At 38.8% G+C, this 12,976-nt stretch overlaps 2 protein-coding genes across 4 annotated transcripts in view; one reads left to right on the forward strand and one right to left on the reverse strand.

The window, feature by feature from the left end:
- Positions 1–12,976, forward strand: part of Calx (sodium/calcium exchanger 3) — a 771,840-nt gene that overhangs the window by 667,038 nt on the left and 91,826 nt on the right. The gene's annotated exons all lie outside the window — the stretch shown is intronic.
- Positions 7,329–8,990, reverse strand: LOC135702909 (probable cytochrome P450 6a14). Its single transcript, XM_065223965.1, has 2 exons — positions 7,854–8,990; positions 7,329–7,792 (listed from the first exon to the last, which is right to left on the reverse strand). The coding sequence occupies exons 1-2, from the start codon at positions 8,941–8,943 to the stop codon at positions 7,377–7,379; spliced, it is 1,506 nt and encodes a 501-aa protein (XP_065080037.1). The 5' UTR covers positions 8,944–8,990; the 3' UTR covers positions 7,329–7,376.

The raw sequence follows: 12,976 nt of genomic DNA on the forward strand, positions 1-12,976 counted from the left end.
ACGGTATTCAATAGTTTTCCAGCTAATTGAATCTAATGGAATCTTGAATGACGAATGTAGATTTTATTGACGTGGTTTAAATTCTCTATGGGGAAGATCCTGCCTTGGTGATTTAGCTATATTGTCAAGAATTAGCTTTCCAGCAGCTGAATTCCGGACATAAATCTTAACGAAGAGATGGAAATTTCTACATACATATATCTATATATGTAAAAATTTCTTTCTTTTCGATGAAATTGATGCCCTAAATTCAGCTGCAGGATAGTTTGAATGCCTTAGCACATAAAAAAATCCATGCTTTTTGTGTGTATTTTCTGATTAAATAAATCAGGAACATAGAAAAAGCTCGTGTAAATAATTTATTGGTTCCAAATGGGCATAACCAAAGCTAACTTCATTTAAAATAAAAAAAAACCCAATGCTTTTATAAAAATAAATTCAATTACTATCGAGTTACAAAGAGGGACACAATCATTCAAGTTTCGAGTTCATTCGTTTCGAAAAGAATTAAAGTTAAATCTTAATTGACTCCAAATGCTAGTTAGTCCGATGCATCGAATAAAAACTGTTCTGAATAAATGCTTTATTATTTTCTTTTTTCTTCAAAAATAAAAAATCATGACAAATTATAACCAGACTTTTCACTATTTTTCGAAGTTTTTAAATCTTAATCTTGAACATGTTTAATTCCTAAATGTATGAAATTTATTCTGTGTGCATTTTATCATGTTTCAAATTCAAATTCCTACATGGATACAATTTTTTTAAATTTAAATCAAAAATATAAATGTTCATTCTCTAAACAGATAAGCTATTTAAAGTAAATTGAAAACAAAACAAAAATATTTATCATTGAATTATATTAAACGGTATGTTTATTTGAAAAGTATAGAATTCAATCGTATTTGATTATTTATTCAGAAATATCTATTTTTGTTTCATCTGAAAATATGTTTGAATCGAAAATATTCGAATGGATTTTTAACGACACTTTTTGGGGAGTACCCGTGGTAATTTGTTGTGCTACACGCTAAGAACCACAAACTTAAATATGAGTAAATTTTACCAATATGAGTAACTGCGAGTATCAAATATAAATAAATTTTAACTTTTTATTAATTAATTTTACTCATTTTCAGGTAAAATTTACCTGTAATTCTTAGTAAAAAAAAAGATAAACATATACCTAAATGCGGGTAAACAATTCTTAGCGTGTCCTGCCTTCTTCCTCCTTGTTTACATTCGGCAGAATTTAGCTCCAGCTGCTGTGGTGCAGTGGTGACATCGAAGTCCATCAGGATCCGAAAACCCATGAAGTGTCCAAAAGTTGCAGTATCGACTTGCTCGACTACCATCAAGGTGGATTCCTTCAACCAATCCGTATCAATGATCACTGGCTGGGAAAATCGCACGTGACCGATTTATGTGTGTGCCAATCGATCGGATAGGAATATTCGAAATGTCGAAATATCGTCCCAAGATCAGCCTATTTTCGCCCTCGATACGAAGAAACCGATCATGTGTGGTCATTCCAGCTAGCGATAAATCGTTCATTAATACGGATCGGTGAAAGGAATTCATCTCACACACTTTTATTTGCTTTATCGTATGAACTAAAATAATTTCTAAATAGGGTAAATGGCTCTAATGTTGGCCTATGGATCTAAGATTGGGTCCATCGCTAAAAATCTGCTATTTGTCAATTTTACCTAGATGATCGAGTCATTGAGACGGTACTAATGGATAGTTTTGGTCGATATTGAAAATGTAGTCGATAGCTGAATTTATGTATGGGCCCAAATAAGGGGCATTTAGGCCGACATTACATCCATTTCCCCTATGTACGTTTACAATAAACTTGACGATAAATAAACGCAACATTATTTTTATTTTAAACATTAATGCCACATGACTTCAGTTTGAAATCAACGTAGTTTATTTTTGTGGCCAGAACCAACTGAGTTTACGTTTAAATTTGGATTAAATATTTTTATTTCGATGATAGTTTTCTCTGCGTGTAGAATTTAATTTTGGTTCCTACATATGTCTGAGATTTAACTGATGATGAAATAGGATAGGTAAGGTTTTCTTTATTAGGGAGGCTTTCAGCATAAGGGTTGGTCTGCCTCCATGATGATGAAACATTCGGAATTTAAAAAAAAATCGTGGAATTACCTTACTCTGAGCATTTTCTTAAGTTTGAGATGCTTAAATTTATGACATCCGGACACTATGTGATTTCATTACAAAAATCATGAACAAAGAATCATTGCTTGTTCAAATTCAGTAAGCTTTTAAGGGTCCCCCAATTGAGGCCCCAATCATTGCTATGAAGTAAATAAAATCAAATTTATTGTTTTACCATTAATATAAAAGTAAGCCTCAATGTCATATTATTGGTACAGAAAAAAATTACCCATAAACAAGAATCTTCGCGATTTTTTTTATTTAACCGTAGTTTAGTAACATTTAAAAAAAATCAAAAGCCCCATTATTATTATTAAAATTTATTTTATGCGTGTACGTTTCGCAGCCATTTTTTTCAATTTAAATATTTTAAATAATTTCAAACCACAAGAAGCAGCAACAAACTAGGGTAAATGACGGCTTTTTTTTCCTTTGTTCGGGACCTAACACTACTGCGACCAGTAAATTGATCTATTTTAGTATATCCCGTGTCCTTAGTTTAGTGCATGTCGTATTACTCCATTACTAATGAGAAATGATGAAGTATTCGATTTTTTTACAGTTGCCACTCTTGCATTTATCGCAAGAATCCGACTCTAATTGAAAGGTCCCGCTATTTATACCCTTCGGAGTGTTGAAACACATGTTGCCGCCATTTTGGATTCCAAAATAGCATCTGGAATGTATATCTGGCCTCTACACGTCGTCCCTTTTCGGAAATTCCCACATTGTAGGATATTTGACAGTTTTTCTTAAAACCGATGGCTGCCATCTTGGTTTTTAAATTTGCTTCTGGCATCGATTTCCGGCCTCTACACGTCATCCCCTATCCGGAAATACCCATATTGTAGGGTATTTGACAGTTTTTCTTGAACCGATGGCCACCATCTTGAATTTCAAAATGGTATCTGGAATCGATTTCGGCCTGTACACGTCGTTTCCTTTCCGGAAATACTCATATTGTAGAGTATTTGACAGTTTTTCTTGACCCGATTGCCGCCATCTTGGATTCCAAAATGGCATCTGACATCGATTTTCGGTCTCTACATGTCATCTCCTATCCGAAAATACCCATGTTGTAGAGTATTTGACAGTTTTTCTTGAACCGATGGCAACCATCTTTAATTCCAAAATGGCGTCTGACATCGATTTCCGGCCTCTATACGTCGTTCCCTATCCGGAAATACCCATATTGTAGGGTATTTGACAGTTTTTCTTGAACCGATGGTCGCCATCTTGGATTCCAAAATGGCGTCTGGCATCTACACGTCGTTCCCTTTCCGGAAATATCCATACTGTAGGGTATTTGACAGTTTTTCTTGAACCGATGGCCGCCATCTTGGATTCCAAAATGGCATCTGACATCGATTTCCGGCCTCTACACGTCATCCCTTTTCCGGTTCCACATTGCACAGCAACATCTTATATGGACCTCGATATGGACAAGCTTTGGAGACATAACATATTAAGGAAGTTCATGTGCACACTAGCGCCGCGTAGTGTGAGAGTTCTGAAATAATATGACCAGGCTTGCTTCCACTCACTTGCTATAAAAAATTGTTTTTCGGAATTATGAAATCATTAGATGTTATAATGGTTATTAGTACTTGAAGGTTAAAAGAATGGGTCGTGAAATATGTATTTGACACATAGAACTTGTCAACATTGCTTTCAGTGTGTCACAATCAGTGATTTTATGATTCGTAAGCGCTCACTCTGAGTAAACGCTCACGAATCATAAGATCGCTGATTGTGACACTTTGAAAGCGAAGTTGACAGGTTTTATTAGTCAAACACACACTTTTCATCCTCTTCTTGTTACTTGCAAGAACAACATATCATTTTATCATCTAATGATTTCATTATTCTGAAAAACAATTTTTTATAGCAAGTGAGTGGAAGCAACCCTGAATATGACCATCATCCGAAAGGACTTAGTCACCTGAACAACTTTGCTGAAGACAGTAACCTTCTATATGGCCAGGTTCTCGAGATACAGCTTATACAGGAAATTCACTTGCACACTAGTGCTGCGTAGTGAGCGTGTTCTGAACTAATATGACCATCATCCGAAAGGACTTGATCACCTGCACAACTTTGCTGAAAACAGCAACTTTCTATATGGCCAGGCGCTCGAGATACAGTTTATAAAGGAATTGCACATGCACACTAGCGCTGCGTAGTGAGAGAGTTCTGAACTAATATGACCATCATCCGAAAGGACTTGATCACCTGCACAACTTTGCTGTAAAAAGCAACTTTCTATATGGCCAGGCTCTCGAGATACAGTTCATATAGGAATTGAACATGCACACTAGTGCTGCGTAGTGAGCGTGTTCTGAACTAATATGACCATCATCCGAAAGGACTTGATCACCTGCACAACTTTGCTGAAAACAGCAACTTTCTATATGGCCAGGCGCTCGAGATACAGTTTATAAAGGAATTGCACATGCACACTAGCGCTGCGTAGTGAGAGAGTTCTGAACTAATATGACCATCATCCGAAAGGACTTGATCACCTGCACAACTTTGCTGTAAAAAGCAACTTTCTATATGGCCAGGCTCTCGAGATACAGTTCATATAGGAATTGAACATGCACACTAGCGCTGCGTAGTGAGAGAGTTCTGAACTAATATGGCCACCATCTGAAAGGACTTGGTCACCTGAACAACTTTGCTCAAGACAGTAACTTTCTATATGGCCAGGATCACGAAATATTCTATGTTGGAAATATGATCCATATATTATAGCACCCGTCAAAAGTAACATAAAAGTGAAGCGCCTCTAGCGGCGTAGTTCCCAATTTAACCTGAATCCAATGGCACAGGCTTGTTGGTCTAACCCAGTACAGCAACTTTGTCGAAAACAGTATAGCTTTATGTATTGAAACAAATGAGATAATCCACTACAGCCCCCATTAGTGAAAATCCCATATGCTGTGGGTATCCTTATTCGCGGTTCCTTATTCACGCCCCCGTTACCCGGGCAATAAGGATTCCTGACTGTAACTATAAAAGATGAAGCAGTTAATAAAAAATGAAACACTATTCTAAAAACGCCTTTAGATGTAACCGCTACCCCAGTGGTTTCTTTTCAGCTCCACGGCCCTTCTTAGTGAACAATTGGATGTTCTGCAATTGCGTAACATTTTGCTCACTCATCGCCATATTCAGAACCACACGCCCCCAACGACCACACAAAATGCTCTCCAGAGTTGTAACCTTTTAACCAAACTTGGAAGCAGTGGTGCAAGTGATTTTGATCGATTCTCTTCATCGACTTTCTGTTTCGTTAATAACTCGACGGCAAACACATCCATTGATACGTTTGTTGTTCTGAACGATAGAAGAGCATAGCAGAAATAGTGTGAAATAGGTTAGTGAAGCCATGATCATCAAAAGAGGAAATCGTTGAAGAGAATTGACTTTCACCCCTCTGCTTCTAACCACCTTAATTGAGTTCTTTAGGGGTATTGAGGTAATTGCTTATTCGTAATCTGCATTACAAATGGAATCGAAATCCAAAATTTCATCAATTTTGGAGCACTGGAACTATTTTAAATAAGTGTGATTACATTAGCAAAAAATCACCATCTTAGCGCCCCTCGATGGTACTTCGTATGGGAACGAGCTGTCAGTTTGTTAGTTTTGTGTCAAACAGTGAAGTGATTATTTTGCTTTAAATCTTTATTTATAAATTGAGATGGAGGCTAGATGGGTTTGCTAGCCCTCTAAGATGAACTAACATTGAACAAGATTTGACACATTTAACAATTTTGATGACCAAATCAAGTACTTTTAGCATTAGTTCCGGCAGAGTCTTGCTTTTGCTGACAAGGGCATATCGAACACCAAATTCGATAGCAAATTTTGTATTCATTTTGCTGTACATTTTCTCTTCAAAAATATGTTGTTACACTTTTGATTTCATTGCCTTAGCAGAACATTAAATTGAATTAAACCGTTAAAACGACCAAAACGCCAGCCACCCGAATCCTCAGGACCAGCGACATCACAACATCACAATTATTTTTCAATTGGATCTCAAACTTTACTCGGGTTCCCTAATCAATATCGATCAACAACTGGTCACTGACTGATTTCAAGTACGTTCATAATCAAACACATACTTCCACTCGACATATCACCATTTTATTCCAACTGATAGCCCCCCAATGGCCCCGATGACCCTGCTATTATCTAAATTATTTTTATTCCCAGTCGCAGGTGGTGGCGTGGTAAGCGTGATTGCCTCTCACCCCAAAAAGCCTGGGTTCAATCCCAGTCGGCGCCGCCGGGATTTTCTGAGGCATAAAATCTCTGATCACGCCTTCCTCCAGAAGGCAAGTAAATCCGTTGGTTCTACGGTCCATGAGTTGATGGGTCGATAGGTAGGGTCCAGATGTAGGAGCTGCCTTCATGGCGAAAAAAAAATACTAGTTACAGGTAGTATTTCCATTTCCAGGCCATTTTTGGTTTCCCAGGAAATCGGATGAATGTTTTAGGTCAGAGACCAGAAAAGTATAAAGTGACAGTTATTAAACAGATTTTTTAAGCTTCTGCTGAACGAGTTATGAAGTTTGGAATAGTTGAACCACTTAATTAGTTTAACCATTTAATCTAAGTTGACCATGATTTTTCTTCCGAATTCTTTCCTATATGTTAGTTACGATTGCCCTCGGGAGTTTCTTTTGATCCAGAGATACATTCAAATTCTCCCAAATATCTCTTCCTGCTTTCCTACCTACCAATTTTAATCTGATTTTATCGAAAGCTTCTTCAGCAACGATCTTAAAACTTTCATTAGAAGTTTCTATTCAATCGTTTTAAACTACCCCAGACCTCGACAGCCCAGAAAGAACTGCTGCATTACTACAACGCTCATTATATTAAATTGATAAATATAGCACAATTTCTCTGTCGATAATTGTCTAATTTCGTCTCTTTCTGTTCTTTTCAGGTATGTATCTTACCCCTGGTAACGAAAATGACAGGTAATGTGGTAGAAAATGACCCTAGATTAGTGCATTCCATCAGTTCAGTACAATAATCGATAACAAGAAACTCCTTTTATGGATATCTTTCCAAAATAATGAACCTCCGTAGATTAAAATTTGAGTTTATTCACTATCTCGTAATCCTGGTTACCAATACTTATATAAGAAAACAACACAAATTCCACTGCCCTAAATCCTCTCTATCAGCAGCGGCACCCCGCCTAGCGGTGTCGGAATGCCCGACTTTGGATCCACCACCAAACGAGACGGCGTATTATCGCTGGGTCTCACTCGAAACTGCCGCAGCACCGTTATCAGTCCCACTCGTGTTTGCATCAGCCCAAATCTCATTCCAATACAGTTACGTGGACCTTCACCGAACGGTAAAAATACGAACGGGTGCCGACTGGTACGGTTTTCGGCATTGAAGCGCTCCGGATCGAAACGCTCCGGTTCCGGATAGTACTCCGGATCGTGATGAATAGCGTAGGTGGGGATGAACACCAGTGTTCCTTCGGGAATCTTCAGATCCGAGTCAGGGATTTGATAGTTTTTGGATGCGGTACGCATCAGCGAGTCCACGGTTGGGTACTTGCGAAGGGTTTCTGAAAAATTCGAACGATTTGAGTTTGCGTTGATAATTGGGAGATTTTTTTTTAAACTTACCATCAATCACCATGTTCAGGTACTCAACTGAAGACACCGATTCGTATGTCAATGGGCCATCTCCACAAGCTTTAGAAATTTCACTCCGCAGCTTTTCCTGAATATCCGGATTCATTGCCAGCTCGAATAAACAATTAACCATAGTTGTCGACGAGGTCTCGAATCCAGCAACGAAAAAGATAAACGATTGTGCCGTAATTTCATTCTGCGTCAGCTTCTCCTCCAGGTTCTCGCTGTTCTTCATCTGAATCAACAGATTCATGAAATCATTTCGCTGGACGTGATTCCTCTCCCTATGCTCAATCGTTTCCCGTACCATTTTCGTGAAGAACTGTTCCACTTCCGCTGGTGTAGCTTTAAGCTTGAATGCGGTAGCCACACCCTTGAAAGTCATCAGTACGATCATCCAAAGCATCTGCCACACGGATTGATCGAAAATCTTACGGGAGACTTCGCGGAACTGGCAGCGCGTGGCTCGCAAACTATTGCACTCGATTCCGAAGGCACACGAACCGATGACATCGGTCGTAAACCCGGCCAAAACGTTCTTCATTTCCAGCTCCACCGCTCCGTTTGCGGTATTCTCCAGCAGGAATTCCTTCAGGTCGTCCGCCACCCTGAGGATCGTACTAAACATCATCTTCATCTTACCGGAAGTGAACGTTGGCGAAAGCTTTGCCCTCAGTTGGCGCCATGCTTGTCCTTCCAAGGAAAACAAATGCCCTGACATGGGATCCGCTTCCGCATTATTGTAGATTCCTCGATCGTGAAAAAAGTTGAAATCCTTCACCAGAATCGCCTTGATCAAGTCTGGATCGACGACGATTGCTGATCGGATGATGAACAGAATCGTTCCACCGATCGACAGTTTCCGGGCTTTGAATTCCCGATACAGTCGCTGGTTAGTGTCCTGCATGTGCTCGGTTTGATTGGTATTCTTGTAGTCGCCATAAACCAGCTGGGCCCGTCCGGTACAAGGAAAGTTACGGTCCTTCCAGAAAGTGCGCCGTTTGTTCAGGAACAGAAACAGATAAGCGGCTAAGGCGAGCACCAGAGTGATGCCCACCGCCAGATAGAGCTTTAACAGCATTTTGATGACCGCGACAGGGTCGGTTCTCGTGGTTGACTGAATGGCGCGTGGATGTGTAGTGCAACGATGTCGACGTCGGCATTATCTCCTACGAGAGCGCGAGAGTGAGAGAGTTTCGTAAATTCTCTCGATACAAACTTGGGTTGTTGGTTGTATACAAACTCAAGTTCAAGGGCGTTTCTCTGGGAATGACAATTCAGATGGGGTGTGTCGATTGATTAACACGCGGAACACGATTCCTCCGGTAAAATGTGTGACGGATATGCCTACATTGCTGAGCAAACATTGCCAATTTGCAGTTATACCTTTTACCGGAGGTATCGTGTTCGGAGTGTTGAGTATTAATCGAAACCTCGATTACGTTTTCAAAGAGACGTATCTGCTTTTGTAAATAAAGATTCGAATGTCAATTTGTCGAAACTCTTAGCACTCTTCCCGACAAGATGGTGTTGTTAGTTTGCGTGGGAGTGCTACGAGTTTCGACAAATTAACGTTTGATTCTATGTTTACTAAAGCAGTTTGATCCCTTTGAAAAAGTAATGCCACAATGTTTCACCGGGAACATACGCTAATCGAAATAGAAGATTTGTTTCTCTTCCGTTGCGTCTTAAAAGAAACCGGTAAATCTGACAGCCCCCGCGTCTGAGAATGAATTGTTTGTTATTTGATAATCAATCATAGGAATTACATTTCGTTGCTGGACATCGTGACTAACATTCAAAAAAGGTACAACATGTAGTCAATGCATAGTTTGCTATACATAAAATACGCAATAACTTGAGAACGGCTGGACTTGGAAAAAATGCGTTAATTTAATTTACTTAAAATTTAAATATTTACCCAATTACCGGCTAAAACTTTTCATCAACTTTTGGGACATAATTTCAGCTTTCTGCACAACAAATGCTACGCATTTCGAACGTTTTATTATTTATTGACATGGATTTACTGATTTGTCTTTCTGTCAGTTTTTCTTTTTCCAAAAAACATTTAATTACCAACAACTTACAAACAAAATAACTGGATAAATGCTACCAAAAAAGCTGGATTGTCATAAAACCTACATTTTCTTACGGATATATAAATTTCCAGAAAGCACTTTTTCCGAGTGCACCAGTAAAGGAAGCCATCAGCCTTTTAGAGGACTGGCTTCTGAAGCAACGTGAGGATTCCACTTGGAAAAGCAAAGTTCGGTCATATTTCAAGCTTACTCGTCTTTGTATGGAGGAAAATTAATTCATTTTCAGAGGAAATTTTTATAAACAAACTCAAGGCAATCCGCTTTCTCCATTTTTGAGTGAATTGTTCATGGCTTACTTATAAAATACTCTGGAGGATAGGAATTTGTTGCCCAAATGTTGATATAGGTACGTGGATGACGTTTTTAGCATTGTCAAAAGGGAAGATTTATCAAAAACTTTGGAGGCCATAAGCAACGATCACAAGGACATCAAATTTACTCACGAAGAAGAGAGAGACGGCAAACTCCCCTTCTTAGATCTTCTCATCATCAGGGAAACGTCTTCGTTCAATTTCGAAATCTATAGGAAACCAACAAACACAAAGAGAGTAATACCAAGCACTTCAAACCATTCCCATCAACACAAAATGGCCGCTTTTCACCACATGGTTCACAGGATGCAAACTCTTCCTCTTAGCGATACAGGCAAATCAAAGGAAATAGCTCACATTTTTGAAATCGCTAGACTTAATGAGTATCAAGGAAAAAAAAACAATTCAAGCAGTAATCGATAAAAGAATAAGTGATCATTTTAGGCGTATTTCGACACCTCTTACACTAGCAACTGATGGTTTAAAACGGGTAGCGGTGAATTTCGACAAAAACATTACCAAAACATTGATTTCGAAGTTTAGAAGTTTTGGCTTAGATTTAGTATTCAGCAGCAGGGCAAATCAGCTGAAGTCACTGTTAGGATCAACAAAAGATTCAATAAATGTCTTGGGGAAAGCTGGAGTCTACAAAATCTCTTGTCCAATAAAATCTACATTGGTCAGACGAAAACGACTTTGGAAACAAGGTTTAAGGAACACATCGCAGAGGTAAAAAAGGCTAACAAAGAGATGGATAAAGGACTTCATTATGAATTTAAATCCAAGGTTGCAGAACATATCGTTACAAAGGGGCACAATTTGACAAAGGCTTAGATTTATATCCTGCGAACTGTATCTTCGCCTTAGAAACTATCTGTATCTTCGCCTTGGAAAAATCAACATTGCTTAGAGAGATCAAGGAAACGGATACTCGAGACTCTTTAGCAGGCTACCTAAAACTACACATCGTGCATGCCTCTACCTGTTGGAGACTGAATTTAGGTACCTGGTTAGGTAAATTGTGACATGGCAGTGGATATAACTCGTAGATAAAAGATGGATTCTTCAGTGGTGTTGAGTACTTGGCACTGATGAAGTCAGCAAGTAGTAGACGAAATACGCGTATCAGTCAAAAGATAAGCAATTATAACGAATTTTAAAGGAAATAAACCAACCCACTCAAAGCTCTTCATAAAGAGATTCCGTTAAGAGGTTCGACAAATTTAAAGGATAGTTTATTTAATAAGCTTAGTTTGGAATCCATTATTTATCATATCAAAAGTGACGTAGCTATATATTTACTTAGATCCAAGATTAGTAGCGATAGCGGTTAAGTTATCTGGCGATGAAAACTCAGCATAGTTTTGAACTATATCTTGAAATCAATCGCATCTAGAAATAAAAAAAATCACACATTTGTTGTAATATATTCTTACACACATATTGCAATTGCCAAAGAAGAAAAGATTTTCCTCAAAGAACAGTGACGAGTTGCCGAAACAAACAAGGAACTGTGGCAAACGTACCATCTGCAACACAATACTTTGCCTGTCCAAGACGTCGCAAGTTTTCATGAGTCCCAAAAATTAAGGCTCTTTCATTATTGTCGCCGATGTCAGCAATCAATAGACGGTCCCCATTATCATCCTTCTGGAATTCATCGGGTAGATTATGCCTAACGTCCTTTATGTCCAACGTCCATTATGCCTATCGTCCATTATGCCTAACGACCGTATGCCTAACGTCGTGTACTCGTAATTCAGTGCAACTTAACTGAGTCCACGGCGTCCAACGAGAAAAGTTTGAATTACATCGACGACTAAAAGCATGAGCATGAGCATGATTGACCGCCTGTAGATGCATCTCCGTTATTGCCAGATCACCAGAAATTACATGGAGAACCGATATACGTTGCTTTTGGGACTAGCAATCATCCTCAATGTGTTTTTTTTTTAAATTACAGTCACTTTAACGCTCTTGGGTCATTCGTGACTTGTCCGCGGGTGAGATTTGAACTCGTGACTTTGGATGTTAACCACTACGCCGGGGTCGCCCCGCAATGTGTAAATACTGGTCATCTAAAACTAGGCAATACTAGCGCCGGCCACGTCCGAATGCTGGTAAAGAAAGGTATGGGTAGGAATGTGTTGACGTAATGGTCGCTTTAATGAAAACCGAGAACACCGCTGCACTACCACGAAAAATCACTATTGGATAAAAGAGTAGGGATTGCAGCAGGATTCGTTTTGGTACACGATATGCTGAATTACCCAGCCGTTCAAGTACCCAGCCCTCAACCGAATTTCTTTACGATTTACATCATATTATAAAAGAAAGCCGATTTAGAGTATAACTCTATGACGTGAAGGACCTTGAGATTGAACCCATGATTTTCTGCTCAGTAAGAAAAATCGGTCATCACAAGGCCACCGAGCTCCTCATTTCACAAAACAATTACGACCAAGTTCCTGTTCAACTTGCTGTTACTACGATAAAAACTACTCTTGAGCAGGATTTTTCATAGATTTTCGATCAACAAATCTTTTTAAAATTATTACATTATTTATTTTACAAACTCGTTCGTTCAACCGAATTTCAATTCACTTTATCTCATATTAAGAATAAATCCAATTTACACTAGAACTCTATAATGCGAAGGAACTTGAGATTTAACCCATTGTCTGCTCAATAAGCAAAATAT

Source organism: Ochlerotatus camptorhynchus, unplaced genomic scaffold, assembly GCF_037179485.1.
Source record: "Ochlerotatus camptorhynchus isolate MF236.1 unplaced genomic scaffold, CSIRO-AGI_Acam_v1.1 ptg000203l, whole genome shotgun sequence".
In the NCBI taxonomy this organism is placed as follows: domain Eukaryota; kingdom Metazoa; phylum Arthropoda; class Insecta; order Diptera; family Culicidae; genus Ochlerotatus; species Ochlerotatus camptorhynchus.

Bases quoted from the DNA above. Each gene is read 5' to 3' on its own strand.
- LOC135702909 (XM_065223965.1), bottom strand. From the start codon at position 8,943: ATGCTGTTAAAGCTCTATCTGGCGGTGGGCATCACTCTGGTGCTCGCC. The intron at 7,793-7,853 runs GTAAGTTTAAAA...CGAATTTTTCAG, and splicing joins CCTGAACATGGTGATTGATG to AAACCCTTCGCAAGTACCCA.